We start from the raw sequence: 14,446 nt of genomic DNA, 5'->3' as shown, positions 1-14,446 counted from the left end.
AGTTCTTTCCTGGCATGCGTTTTAGTACCTGCAGCCCGGAACCAGATACCCACCTGGGTAGTACCTCCTCTTCCTCTTCAAGGTCCTCCCCACTGCCTGCCTGCCTGCCCCTAGGTCCCCTAGGCAGTGGCTAAACTGGCTGAGCCATAACGCTGACCCCAGCCTCAACATCTTGAATTAGGTATCCCTCTGCCCATTTTACAAACAACTAGAACTAGAAGATGCTAGGTAATGTATCTAAGATTGGGCAGTTATTTAGAAGTAAATTTGGGATGCCAGCTCCCCAAACCTGTGCTGTGTACATTTCCTAGACGGTCTTGCTGGAGAAAGCTTGTTTTTCAGACTGTGTAAATCAGTAGTAAAGGAAGGCAAGGGGGAGCAGTGGTTACAATGTGGAAGGATGCTTTCACTAGAGATCGTCACATGGATGCGACAGATGCAAAGCCTCTCTCCTCCCAGAGTCTGTGTGCTGTTGGCCCACCTTAGGTAACCACCTGGAGCTGAAAGCCACAGCTCTTTGAGAGTTATGATGGTGTGAAAGTGAGGTGCGTTCAGCAGAAACCATGCTTCAAGGTCTGAATTTTGATCTTTTCCTGGGCTAGCGATGCCCGATGTGATCCTTTCTTTGGTCAGCCCCGTGACGGCGAGACTGAACCACTGCAATTCGATGGTACACCAAGTGGCCAGGCGAGGGTGTTGGCAGGATGGGTGTTTCAATGCATTTTCAACTTGCAGCATGTTCAACTGACAGCGGACTCATCAGGAGTATGATTCCTTCTCACGTCCAGGGGTGTCTCTGTGTGTATGTATTCAAAGGGACCACATTTGTCAGAATCCGTGAGCTTTTTCTCGCATGCCTGATATTAACCAAGCCCCTTCAGATTTACCCACCAAGAAATTTAAAGTCACCCTATAGGTGCTTCATAAAAGTCTATCCTGCATGGACTTTTTTGAGGCCCCAAGAGGTAAAAGTGTTTTCTTCACAAAATCACCTTACAAGAAAATGAAGGCTGGAAGACCACACAGCCAAGCCCCCGTGTTAAGGACTTGGTGCTGCCCTGCCTTGCCCTCCCCACATACCCATCCTGGCCACATCTCTCAGCTTGGTCCTCACTGGATGTGCCACCTTGGCCGGAACTTGCATTCTGCCGGGTGCAGAGAGCATGGGTGCCATGTGCTTCCAGGAGTGGTAGGTGTGTTGGGGACGGTGTGGGAGCCCTGGGTGTGGGTACAGAGGGGTCAGTGCAGGGAGGGACAGGAGGGACCTGGCCTCTGTCTGGGGCAGCCTCCTGGGTGCAGCATTGGAGGCTCCTTCTTGAGGGACAGAGGGAGGGTGGCCTTCCAGGCAGCCAGGGCACTGGGAATGTGGCTGCTCCTGCATTGAGCCGGGATCCTGGGGGCTGCCATAAGCACTCAGCCTGCCTCTGGGTTTCAGGTCCGACACGGAAGATGCCGTCCAGTGCCAGCGCCGTGGACTTCTTCCAGCTGTTTGTCCCAGACAACGTCCTCAAGAACATGGTGGTGCAGACGAACATGTACGCCAAGAAGTTCCAGGAGCGGTTCGGGAGCGACGGGGCCTGGGCGGAGGTGACGCTGACGGAGATGAAGGCATTCCTGGGCTACATGATCTCCACCAGCATCTCCCACTGCGAGTCCGTCCTCAGCATCTGGAGCGGCGGCTTCTACAGCAACCGGAGTCTCGCCCTGGTCATGAGCCAGGCCCGCTTCGAGAAGATCCTCAAGTACTTCCACGTCGTGGCCTTCCGCTCCAGCCAGACCACGCACGGCCTCTACAAGGTCCAGCCCTTCCTCGACTCCCTGCAGAATGGCTTTGATGCTGCCTTCAGGCCTTCCCAAACCCAGGTGAGGCTGGGCGGAGGGCAAGGGCCCCCTGGGCCTCACCTTGGCTGGTCCTTCCCGCCATGCCTGTCTGCTGAGGTCACTTCGAGGTGCCCCCTGTGAGCCTTCCATTCCCTTCTGTTAACCTGCGTAATCTACAGCAGATCGGAGAGGGGAATAGCAATGATGGCTTCCACTCAGAGGCGAGTCAGAAGGGGGCCTTTTGCTCCAATGTGAAATCTCCCCGCTGTGTTCTGCCTGGTCTTTCTCCCCTTCTGATAACACTTTTGTTCCTACTTATGTGTTGCTGGTGAAAAGGGGCTCAAAGGCTCTGGCTCTCTGGCAGGCAGGGAGTGAGCCTGGAATTTAACCCTCAGGTAATCGGGGTCACTTAGGTTCTGGGGACCCACCTGGCCACACAAAGCAGATCCATGATGCTCTGGCTAAGGGTTGGGGGCAGCCCGGGCCTCCCTGTCCCCGCTCCCTATGCCTGCCCCAGCCTCGGTCACTGGTTCCAGAAGGCAGCAGTTCTGGGAGCTCCTCGGCCCCTCCCTGCCTCCCCAGGGAGGCCACCTGTGCCTGCTACACCTGTCTGCAGCAAGACAGAATTTCCTCAGAATTGCATTCAAGCAAACCGAGGAGGTGGCTGTTTTCTAGAGGTTTCTCTATCCAGACCCTAGAAGGATTTGGCCTTCTATGTGAGCCCGGTTCCCTTTAATTTGTCCCATGTGGAGAAAGAAGTTCAGTTTGCTTGTATTTATATGTTTAGAGCCCCACCAACCTGGCTATTCTTGTGCTTTCCCTCTGATGATCTTCTAAATAAACCTCTAATTCTTTTTGATGTTCCTCTAGAACTTTTCCCTAACTCAACACTGTGCCTTTTTCCTGCACAGCTGAAGACCACACAAGGTTTTTATTGTTTAGTTGAAAGTGGACCCAATTGGGGCCAGCACTGTGGCCTAGCGGGTAAAGCTGCCTCCTGTGACAGTGGCATCCTATATGGGTGCTGGTTTGAGTCCCGGCTGTACTACTTTCGATCCAGCTCTCTGCTAATGCTCCTGGGAAAAGCAGTAGAAGGTGGCCCAAGTTCTTGGGCCCCTGTACCCACAGGAGCCAGATGAGGCTCCCGGCTTCTGGCTTCAGTCTGGCCCAGCCTTGGTTATTGGCAGCCATCTGGGGAGTGAACTAGAGGATAGATAGAGGATTATCTTTCTCTCTCCCACCCCACCCCATAACTCTGCCTTTCAAATAAATAAAACAATAAAACAATTTTTTTTTAAAAAAAGAACATGTAGAAGCAAGGGAAACAAAACCACACTCTGACTATGCTTGGAGTCAATTGAGTGAAGATCTGTGAGCTCACTATGCCTAAGAAGCTGTCAGAAATCCAGCAACCGGATGTGAGCGTTCTAGCCTAGTGACTAAGACACCTGTGTCCAATGTCACAGTTCCTGGGTTCAGTCCTCGGCTCTGGCTCCTGATCCCAGCTTCCTGCCAGTGCAGACCCTGGGTGAAATGGCTCAAGTTCTCGGGTCCCTGCCACCCATGTCGGAGGCCTGGGTTGAACTCCTAGTTCCTGGCTTCATCCCAGCCCAATCCTGGCAATTTGTGAGAATTTGGGGAGTTAACCAGCAGATGAGAGCTCTCTGCCTATTTCTCCCTGTCTCTGGAATAAAAAAAAAAAAAAAAAAAAAAGGAGGGGGGGTAAAGGGAAGGAGGGATGAAAAAGGAAGGATGGACCTGACATCCGGCTGCCTGGATGTCTGGATGGTTGACAGTTAACAGCCGAAAGACAGGGCTGCGGGGGTTCCTTCCAGCTCCTGCCAGACGGGCCTGATCCATACTTCCACTTCCACCTGTTGTGTGCGCCTGCTCTGTGCCAGCCCTGTGCTGTCTTTGCATCCTAAAACTGCAGTATCAGATGGTTGCGGTGCCTCTTTGGCACACTGATGCGTCCCCTGGGAATCCGGAGATGTGTGGGCTCATCCCTTGGGTGCCCTCAAAGGAGGCCCCACAGCCTTCCTGAGCCATGCTTGGCAGGCAGTAAGCTCGGCCGCAGCCCTGTGGGTGGGCAGGTGTCAGAGGAAACAGCTCTGGGCTCCCCGGTGGTGCAGCTGCACTGGGCAGTGCTGGGGGCCACAGGGACAGAGAGGACCTAGAGGAATGGTGGGTTTCTTGTTTTTTCTGCAGCTCACATCATTTCACTGTCAGCTGAGGCTCGGGGAAGGGGAGCCTGAGATGAGGCTCATGCTTTTTTATCATTTTCACTCCACATCGGATTCTTTTGCCTTTACATTCGCGAAGCTGCGTTTTGTCTCTGCTGCTGTTTTCTAGCAGTACCCTGGTGTCGGCCAGGATCCCCGCAGACTGTGGAAGAGCAGTGCAGACAGGGACGGCTGCCGTGGGTGTGATGAGGGGCGAGGGAAGTTGGGAGGTGCTAGTGCGCCTGGGGCCAGCTGCAGCCACACGCGGACACCCCATGCACCCCACCCTTCAGCCTGGGGCAGGAAGCGAGGCAGAGTCCTGTCTGAAGGCCAGCTGTGTCAGCACATGGGGAACAAGATTAATCCAAGGAAGCGAAACCCTAACTGCAGAATGTGGTGCCTGTGCATCACGAAGGGGCCCTCCGTGCTCCCTGGGGCTTCCGACAGATCCTCTGTGCCCCTCCCACACCCTTTCTCCTCCAGGGCGGCAACCGCGCCTTTGCAGCTGCCGGGCAGGCTTAGCTCCACCTTATGCTCTTCCACCTCTTAGAGAAGAAAGAGGGCACTCGTCCCCATCCTTGGCTGGAGGAGCCGAGAGTGAAGTGCTCTGCTTTCCCGGCTTCTCCCCTCTGTGAATGACCCTGCTCCACTGGAGTCAGGCTCATTCGAGGAATATTCTCCAGGAGAGGTTGTGCAAGGAAATGAGTGGACGTCCTGACCTTCCCCTGCCCTAACCTGCCGCCCGGCACACCCTGGAATGAGCTCGTCCTACAGAAGGGGACCCCGCAGGTGCACCTGGGGAGCAGAGGCGTGCTAAGCAGTCTGCAGTCTGGAGGAGGGAGGCTAGGAAGAAGCCAGGAGGAGCTGGCTTTCCTGGCAGCCATGGTTTTCAGAGCTCTGGGGAACGCACTACACTTTACTGCATTTAGTAATGACTTTTTCATAATTCATTTAATGATGATAGAAGGGAAAAAATCATCAAGGTCAGAAAATCCTTCTGGCCTTTTTGCTTTGATGTGATTAAATATAAATTTGCCACTGATGATACATTCAATGCAAGCAGAGTACAGGAATGCTTCCTTACGGAGGAGGAGAAGGAGAGAGGGCAGTTTTGTTGTGTGGCCACAGAAGGGGGAGTGGGATGCATGTCCTGGGCAAGCAAGGACAGGCAGTATGAAGGCTTCTGTGAGCCCTGCTTTGTCTTTCCCACCGTTACTCCACTGTACGTGGGACTTGTGCGTTTCACTAGAGTGGGTCCAAATGGGGCTTTGAATGTTTTATGAGTTGCAGAGAGCCAGAGAGTGCAAAAAGCCAGGCAGGATGACCCAAGGAGGCAGCCAGGACAGCTACTCCAGGCTTCTCCTTCATGAACATAAGACAGGGGAGGCCAGGTTTAATGTCCCAAGCTTCTCCTGATGAAAAAACCGTATGTACAACTAAACCTGAACAATATAAGGCTGTTATTTTTAAAACATGGAAAACAGACTCTCATAATAGAAGAATGGAAAGGTGCTGTCCAAACCCTACATGGTATCACCCCTGCATCCTGGCATCTCTGGGGAGTTTGTTAGAAATGCACAATCTCTCCTCCGCCTTGCAGCGCCGGCACCCCGGGTTCTAGTCCCGGTCGGGGCGCTGGATTCTGTCCCAGTTGCCCCTCTTCCAGGCCAGCTCTCTGCTGTGGCCAGGGAGTGCAGTGGAGGATGGCCCAAGTGCTTGGGCCCTGCACCCCATGGGAGACCAGGAGAAGTACCTGGCTCCTGCCATCAGATCAGCATGGTGAGCCGGCTGCGGCGGCCATTGGAGGGTGAACCAACGGCAAAGGAAGACCTTTCTCTCTGTCTCTCTCACTGTCCACTCTGCCTGTCAAAAAAAAAAAAAAAAAGAAAAAAGAAAAGAAAAGAAAAGACAAAAAAGAAATGTACAATCTCAGTCTACTGAAACAAAGTGGGTATTTTGGCAAGATCTGTAGGTGCTTTGTTAGACTGTTTCTGTAAATGACCATATAATGAGAATTAATTTTTTAAATGTTTCATTTATTTTCATTTTATTTGAATGGCAGAGAGACAGAGACAAACAGAAAGATTGATCTCCTGTCTGCTGGTTCACTCCACAAATGCCTGCAACAGCTGTGCCTAGGCCAGACTGAAGCCAGGAGCCGAGAACTCAATCTGAATTTCCCACGTGGCTCAAACACACGTACTTGAGTCATCACTTACTGCTTCCCAGGGTGCACATTAGCAGGAAGCTGGGTGAGAAGTGGAAGAGCTGGGACTGGAGCCACTCTGATGGAATGCAAGAATCCCAAACAGTGTCTGAAATGCAGCACCAAATGATGCCTGCCCCAGACTTTTTCTTTGTTTGAGAGGCAGAGCTGCCACCCACTGGTTCACTTCCCAAATGCCTGCAGTAGTGGGGATGGAGAAGGGGAGCATGGCGCCAGGAGATGGTCAGCGCTGGTCTTTGACGTAGATGGCAGGAACCCAATTACCAGAGCCATCACCACTGCCACACTAGCAGGAAGCTGGAATGAGAATCCAGAGCTGGGTATTGAACCCAGGCACTCCGATGTGGAACACAGGTGTTCTAACTGTTGATTTAATCACTAGGCCAAACACCCCCATATTTGAGTATTTTAGACTTTGTCTGGGCCATATGATCTCTGTCACATCTTGTCTATTCTGCCATGGTAGCCCCAAAGCAGCCAATGACAGCAGTGTTCTGATGAACACAGGCATTGGGCCTGATTAAGTATGATCTGTGATCTGGAGCAGTGTGTGCGGCTCCTGGAATCTGATTACTGCCTACGTGGACTTGAATTTATAATTAAGCCTGAAATAAGATTGGGAAGAAAGTGTAGCACTGACCTGAAATTCACCTGAAACACTCCCCAGCACGCCTTAGGTTAAAGACCAAATGGCCTCTCCTTGGAGTCTATTTTTACTGTGCCATTTCTTTTCCCTTTAGTATCTTCTCATTGCAAAAGTCGCATAACCGTGTTATCAGGAAGTTGACACAGGGTGAAATAAGTTTAAAATTTGCCTCGGGGATTCTGCCATTAGCAGGGACACAGACCTGGAGGAGAGCCAGAGGGCAGCTGGGGCGCTGGGGCAGGGTTTCTGTAAAGGAGACATCCCACCTGGAAAGAGGAGTCAAGGGCTGATGGTGAGAGCTGTCTGGAAGCCCCCTCAAGACATAGGATGTTTTTCATCTTCATTTCATGGGGCACACATCACATCATAGATTTAAATTAGGCCGGCGCCGTGGTTCACTTGGCTAATCCTCCACCTGCTGCACCGGCACCCTGGGTTCTAGTCCTGGTTGGGGCGCCGGATTCTGTCCCAGTTGCTCCTCTTCCTGTCCAGCTCTCTGCTGTGGCCCGGGAAGGCAGTGGAGGATGGCCCAGGTCCTTGGGCCCTGCACCTGCATGAGAGACCAGGAGGAAGCACCTGGCTCCTGGCTTCGGGTGGGTGCAGTGCCGGCCGTGGCAGCCATTTAGGGGGTGAACCAAAGGAAAAAGGAAGACCTTTCTCTCTGTCTTTCTCTCTCTCACTGTCTAACTGCCTGTCAAAAAAAAATTTTAAATTAACTGGATGTATATGTTGAATAATCAAGGGAAAGAATGTTTTAGCCATTGGAGCTGTCCGTCAGCGGAAGGAGCCTCCGTGAAAGGGAGTGGGTGCCCACCAGCAGGTGTGTCCGGCCAGCGGCCAAGGACCCCTCTCCCGGCAGTAAGTGGTAGTTTCCACCTACAGAACAGCTGCTGTCCGTCAGGGCCTGTGGGGGTTGTGTGCACACACCTTACTCAGTGCTCCCTGGAGCTGGTGCGGATCCGGACGTTACCCTTGGTGGATAAGGAGACTCAGGATCTGAGAAGTCCTGTCCCTTAGCCACCATCACCCATGGCCACACACAGAAACTGACTTTGCACTCAAATCTGGTGAACCCCTGAACTCGCACTGCCTGCCGTGAGAATCTTTGCTTCTGTCCTTCCTGGCAGGTGCTACACGAACCCCTGATCGACGAGGACCCCGTGTTCATTGCCACGTGCACGGAGCGGGAGCTGCGGAAGAGGAAAAAGCGGAAATTCAGCCTCTGGGTCAGGCAGTGCTCCTCCACTGGCTTCATCATCCAGGTGAGCCCCGTGCTGGCCCAGGCAGGGCCGGGGAGGACCGGCCAGGGACCTCAGGCACCGCTGGTGTTGGAGAACATGGCTTATCCTTTTCCCGCGTGTCAGACTCCACCTGGTGATAGCCACCAGGCTGCTCCCACACCTCGCCCACCGCGGCAGTGGGATAGCCCGCCCTTGAGGAGGTCACTGCCATACCCAGCTCTGTGCCCTGCACATTCTCACTCCCCACCCCCACCGCCTCTGGGGAAACAAGTCATCAAGGCACAGGCCTTGGCAGTATCAGCTGGTGGGCCACGAGAGGTGACCCCCTAACTCCCTGGAGGCTTGGGGACTTCTGACTGCTCCAGGACACCCCTCTAGTCCAGGTCTCTGCCCTACCCTCCCATCCCCAGCACACCTTCTTCACAAGCCACCAACAACCAGCTGGTGAAATTAGCCTTCGTCAGGAGCATGCGCTGGCATCACTGGCATGCGTTCTTGGAAGACATGATCGAGCTCTGCTCCAGGAAAAACATCAGATATTGAGCTGCCAGGAGCAGTGGGGGCCACAGAGGGGGAATCTGGGGCAGGTGCACACTGGCACGTGGCACCCGGTGACAGCTCCTGGGCTGGGCCAGTTTCTCATCTATGCTGTGCAGTGACACTGGGTCAGGCAGGCCAGCTTGGTGGTGACTGCTGACGCCACACTCACTGCCCTCTGTTGGCTGCAGCCCCAGGCAGGGTCCTTGCACTTCCTTCTTTCCCCGAGCTGGAGAAGGAGTCACAGGAAAACTGGGCCGAGCGTTTCCTCACCGTGTCCGCTCCGGAGCCACAGCAAGGAAGGTGCTTGTGGCCCAGCAAAAGGTCTGCCACCTCCATAGTGTCCTTGTTCTGGAATCTATAAATTCCATGTGCGACCTGAGAGGCTTGGGTTGGGCCTGGAAGTTTTCCTTTTATTTGTAAAACTCTGAGGCCGTGCAGCTCAGGAGGGTTTGTTACTAGAGGCCAGGAGGGAGGCGAGCAAGCAGCCTCCAGGCAGAAGGAATTGCATTTCCCCCTCACCAGAGGCAGCCCCAGAAGCACTGCATGAAGGGGAGCCCCCTCCAGGTGTAGGCGGCCCCAGGACAGAGCTGAAGCCAGAACTTTCGCAGCCTCCCCAGTCTGTCCCATTGTTCCTTGGTCCAATTGAGGGTGCCTATGGCAGGAAAGAGATGTCTCTGCCTGGTGCGAGAGCCAGAGATACAGGAGGAGCCACAGGAGTGGCCTGGGGGATGATTGTCTTTCTAGTGTCCCCTCCCCCTTTTATGTTTGTTCTCCAAGAGCTAATGCTAGTTTGACAGCTCTTGGAGGGGCCCCTGGGCAGGTGCAGCCATGGGGCTGAACACCCACATCTCTCACCTTAGCCTGGCAAGGCATGGAGAACAGGCAGTACTGGGCCCATTTCTCAGATAACATGGCTGAGGCTGGCACAGGCGACCCAGTATTTAATGGTGCTTCTCCCCTAGAGCCCCAGACTGCCTCTCACCTCCTCTGGTCTCAAGGACATCAGCAGGGCAAGCATCCTGTGTGAGCCCAGCAGGCTGTCTTTGCTCTGGATTTTGGGATCCTCCTGTAGAGACTACAGGGCTGGGACTAGGTCATCGGGGAGGTCCTCTCTGTTGCAAGGGTCTGCACCTGTCTTCTTTGCCAAGGTCATGTGTTGGGCTGTATACACCGGGATATTTGCTCCATGGAGTGTCTCAATGACATTGTCCTCTTCTGAATGACTTTTCCCCGGGGAAGCCAGCTGCCGAGCCTCAGGGAAGCTGTGGCCAGCTGGCTGCGGTGATGGCCCTTTGCCACACTGCAGTGCTTCTCGCCACGGGCGGTGTCTGCCCTACGCCCTTGCCGTGCCGAGGCTGGCTGGTGGGACACAGGCGACCATGGTGCATGCTGAGATCGGAAGGGGCGTGTACGTGGTGCCTTGGCCACGAGAAGATGCCCAGGCCCTGTCACCTGAGTTCTGGAAACCTGTGAGCTTGGTAAGAGTGTGTTGTGTGGCACAGTTGACCCTGGGGTGACCAGATAGCTTTCTTGCAGTTGGTGCTACCCTGAAGACAGTGTGCGTGTACAGGCGTCCCCTGGCAGAGACCAGCGTCTTGCTTCGGCTTTGAGCTTTTCATCCTGATGAGGCTGTAGCTTGGAGCTGATCGGACTGCGTTCGTGGGAAGTAGGGTTGTGTAAGGATTAGCTCCACTTAGAAGATTCTAGATCCAGGGGTAAGTGAGAAACAGAGATGCAAAAGTGGCCTGGGATTTCTTAAGGACCCCAGAAAATGACCAGTGGAAAAGCCGTGGAGCTCACTGCTGCCAGTTCCTCTCACCACGCCTCGTGTGTAAGTTTATCCTGCAAGCAACTGTGCAAGAAGCAGGCAAACCATCACTTGCATAAAAAAACAGTAACAGTGATGATGTTTAGAGCAGCTCCAATGTTGTTCAATACAAGTTGAATGCTCCCCATTTCGTTTGAAGGGAAATGTTAGAATCAGATGAAAGTGGGGGCCGGGGTCATGGCACAGTGGGTTAAGCCACCACTTGCGAGACCGCCATCCCATATCAGAGTGCCAGTTTGAGTCCCAGCTGCTGAGCTTCCAGTTCAGCTTCCTGTTAATGCACCTGACAAGGCAGCAGAAGATGGCTCAAGCACTGGGGCCCCTGCCACCTGTTTGGGAGACCAGGGTGGCTCGATTCCCACAACCTGGTGTTGCAGCCATCTGGGGAGTGGGCTGCTCTCCCACTTGGGCATGCACACGACTGTTCCATAGAGTTGATGACTTTAAAAGTCCCTGGATCCTGGGAGGGTGTTGGGCTCAGTGGTTAAGATGCTGCTTGGGACACCTCCATCCCCCATCAGAGCACCTTTGCTCAGGTGCCAAGTCCTTCTTCCTGCTAATGTCCACCGTGGGAGGCAGCAGGGTCGTGGCTCAAATACTTAGGTCACTGCCACCCTCTTGGGAGACCTGGATTGAGTTCCAGGCTCTTGGCTTCAGTCTGGCCCAGTCCAGGCTGTTGTGGGCATTTGGGGAATGAACAAGTGGATGGAAGATCTCTCTGTTTCTCTCTGCTTCTCTGCCTTTAAAATAACATGAAAATAAATTGTAAAAAATTTTAATGACTTATTTAAAAAAAATGCCTTTGGACTAAAAATATTTACCTTGGTGTTTCACCAAACACTTCAGAATGAAACCGTGTGTGAAGATACCATCCGGCAATGCTTGCGACCGCCGGGAACTGTCAGATGAGGCCGCCCACACTGCTCTAGGAAGCGACTTACTGTGTGTTATGACTGGGGCCTTGAATTTTTGGTAATCTGGTCGACTTTAATATGAGGAACACTGAGGAATAAAATATATGTGTTGCATACTGTGGGGAATAAAGTGAGAGTCATGGTCCCATCCTCAAGGAGAATGGCTTTTATTTATGTATTTGGTGGTAAAATCCGCATAACATCCAATGTCCCCTTTTAACCCCGTGAGGTGTTTGATGCGGCGGCACTGAGTACTTTCATGCTGTGGTGCAGCCGACAACACCATCCATCATCTCCAGAACGTTTTCATCGTCCCAACACCTGGGAATGCATCCTTAGCTGTGGGCTGATATGCTAACCCTAGAAACAGGGTTAGAGTTAGGGTTAGGGTTAGGGTTAGGGTGAGTCTCCCTGAGCCACGGCCCCTCGCGGGTACCCCAGAGGAGCGCCCAGGAGGACTGCTCTGCAGTCTTGGTCTCTGAATGCTCTCTGTGTCTTCCCTCTAGGGTCGGTGTGGCCGTGGTCTCCAGCCACTTCACGTGTAGAGAGAGATGGGCAGTCAGGACAGTGCGTACGCTCCAGGCCGTCAGTGCCACGGGGTCTGCTGCCTCCTGCAGGAGCAGCGCTTGGACGCACTCCCGGTGTCCTTGAGCCCGTCTGTGACCAGGTGGCTCCGCAGGACATGGGGTCCCTGTGAACCCTCATCCTTTACTTCCTGCCTGACTGGGCTTCCTGCCTTTACCTCCTGATAGCTGCAGGGCTTGGAGGGTGTGATGGTGGATTTTATGGGACGTGATACTCAGCTGCTTGCCAGACACTAGTCTAGAAATGAAAGCATTGTTCAGATGAGATTAACACTGAAATTGGTGGATTCTGAGTAAAGCAGATTAGCCTCTGTACTGTGGGTGGGCTTCAGCCTTCTTGGAGAAGGTGGAACTCTGCCCACAGGGGGCCCTCAGACTCAAGGGGCCGCTTCCCTGGGTCCCTGGCCTACTGGCCTGCCCTGCGGATTTGGGGCTGTCCAACCTCCACAATTGCTTGAGCCAATTCTCTAAAATAAATAACTTCTTCTCTGGCTTCCCCTCCCAGATGCAGACTCTGCTCTCTCAAGTGAATAAAATAAATTTTCTCTTTTTTTAAAGATTTATTTATTTATTTGAAAGGCAGAGTTACAGAGAGGCAGAGAGAGGGAGAGGTCTTCCATCCACTGGTTCACTCCCCAGATGGCCACAACAGCCAGAGCTAAGCTGATCCAAAGCCAGGAGCCAGGAGCTTCTTCCAGGCCTCCTGTGTGGGTGCATGGGCCCAGGAACCTAGGCCATCATCCACTCTCCTCCCAGGCCACAGCAGAGAGCTGGATGGGAAGTGGAGCAGCCAGGACTCGAGCCGGCACCCATGTGGCATGTCAGCACTACAGGCGGTGGCTTTACCTGCTACCCCACAGCACCGGCCCCATAAAATAAATTTTCAAAAAATGTCAGAACACCTACAGAAATGACACGCCTTTCTGGGATTGCCATTGTGCTTGGCACTGAAGACCAGACACTTCTGGAGCCCTTACCGCCTCTCTACAAAAACAATTTTATTTTGTACAAAAGATTTTTTGGGTGTGCAAAAAATCTTCATGAACCGTATGATGAGTGCACTGCTGGAACTGTGGAAGGACAGTCCAAGGTTCTAGGAGAGTAGCTGTAGGGCTTAGGAAGTCTCCCTGGACTTAGAGAACAGGGTGTGTGGGGTGCCAGAGGAGAATACGCCCAGGAACCTGTGTCACAGAGCTCTCGCCACAGGCCAGGCACCAAGGCATCTCCTCCACGTGACTCAGCCCTGAGAGACGAGTGCTGTTGGCCTTATGTTACACACAAGGAGAACCACAGAGCACAGAGGTGAAGCGATCCATCCCCAATCTCGAAGCTGACAGGCACTGAGCCAAGGGCCAGCTCCTCACCCACAGTCCTCTGCCCAGCCCCTGTGCCTGTCACCAAGGATGTCCCACGCCACCCCCACCAGGAGGGAGAAGAAAACAGCCAGCTCCATGGCTCTGTGGGCTTCTGGCACACAGATGCATGGATGCCTAAGTAGAAAGTCTCAGGACCAGTGCTGTGGTGCATAGCGGGTAAAGCCACTGCTTGCAGTGCCGGCATCCCATATGGGCAACGGTTCGAGTCCTGGCTGCTTCTCTTCTGATCCGTCTTTCTGCAATCCCACTCTCTTGACAAACCACGTGATGCCTTCTGCCAGGTGTTGATGCAGCAAGAAGGTCCCCACCAGTGCAGCTTCTTAATCTTGAACTTTTCAGCTGGCAGAACCATGAGCCAAGTACATGTCTGTTCTTCATTATTGTAAATGACCCAGTCTCGGGTGTTCTGTTAAGTGGCGAGAAAGGAAACTAAGACAGGTACGAATTCCTGTATGCCTTCTCTTTTGACATTACCATTGCCATTTTCTGATTACATGCTCATGGTGCACTCCAAAGAGTGTCCTTGTCCTCTGTCACAGGCTGCTGCAGACTGCCCCCAGCTGCGACACGCCCTCCTGCCCTTAGCCCTGTTTGCAGAGGGTGTGTGAGGAGGGGACCTGGCTCAGGTTTTCCTCCTGCCTCCCCCTCTGCAGGCTCTCTGTGAGCTGAGGAGGAGCAGACGGAGAGATGGATACAGAAAAGGAATCTTCCAGTGACTGGGGAAAGTTGTGTGATGGGAAGGCTGGAGACAATAGGATTGCTCATCGTGGAGGGCGGTTGGCACAGCTGTGGGGCAGAAAGGAAAGTGGCTCTGGAGAGACTTTTGTTCAAGCTCTTTTTGGTCAAAAAGTTTGGGAATCCAGTGGGAAGAACTGACCATGTTAATTTCTGTTGATCTTTGGTGATCAAATGGAGCCCTAAGAGAATGGTCTAATAAATAATAATAGCCCTGATTTAGTCCAAAAGAGCAGATTTCTCTATTTAGATATGCTGAAGTAGATCTCCCATCCCCACAGTATGAGACCCAGGGTTCCCAGCCAGGGACAT

The 14,446-nt window shown here is 53.2% G+C and overlaps 1 protein-coding gene across 1 annotated transcript in view; it reads left to right on the top strand.

Annotated features, from left to right (window-relative positions):
* The window catches only part of PGBD5 (piggyBac transposable element derived 5), a 96,757-nt gene that overhangs the window by 63,400 nt on the left and 18,911 nt on the right, over nucleotides 1–14,446 (top strand). The window contains exons 2-3 of the mRNA XM_051820694.2: nucleotides 1,436–1,863; nucleotides 8,044–8,178. Of these exons, the coding sequence (XP_051676654.1) occupies nucleotides 1,436–1,863; nucleotides 8,044–8,178 (563 nt within the window). The remainder of the gene's footprint in view (nucleotides 1–1,435; nucleotides 1,864–8,043; nucleotides 8,179–14,446) is intronic.

The sequence above is a fragment of the Oryctolagus cuniculus genome, chromosome 13 (assembly GCF_964237555.1).
Source record: "Oryctolagus cuniculus chromosome 13, mOryCun1.1, whole genome shotgun sequence".
NCBI classification, from domain to species: domain Eukaryota; kingdom Metazoa; phylum Chordata; class Mammalia; order Lagomorpha; family Leporidae; genus Oryctolagus; species Oryctolagus cuniculus.
The sequence above is the reverse complement of the archived record's forward strand: the minus strand, read 5'-3'. Positions and strand labels throughout refer to the sequence as shown.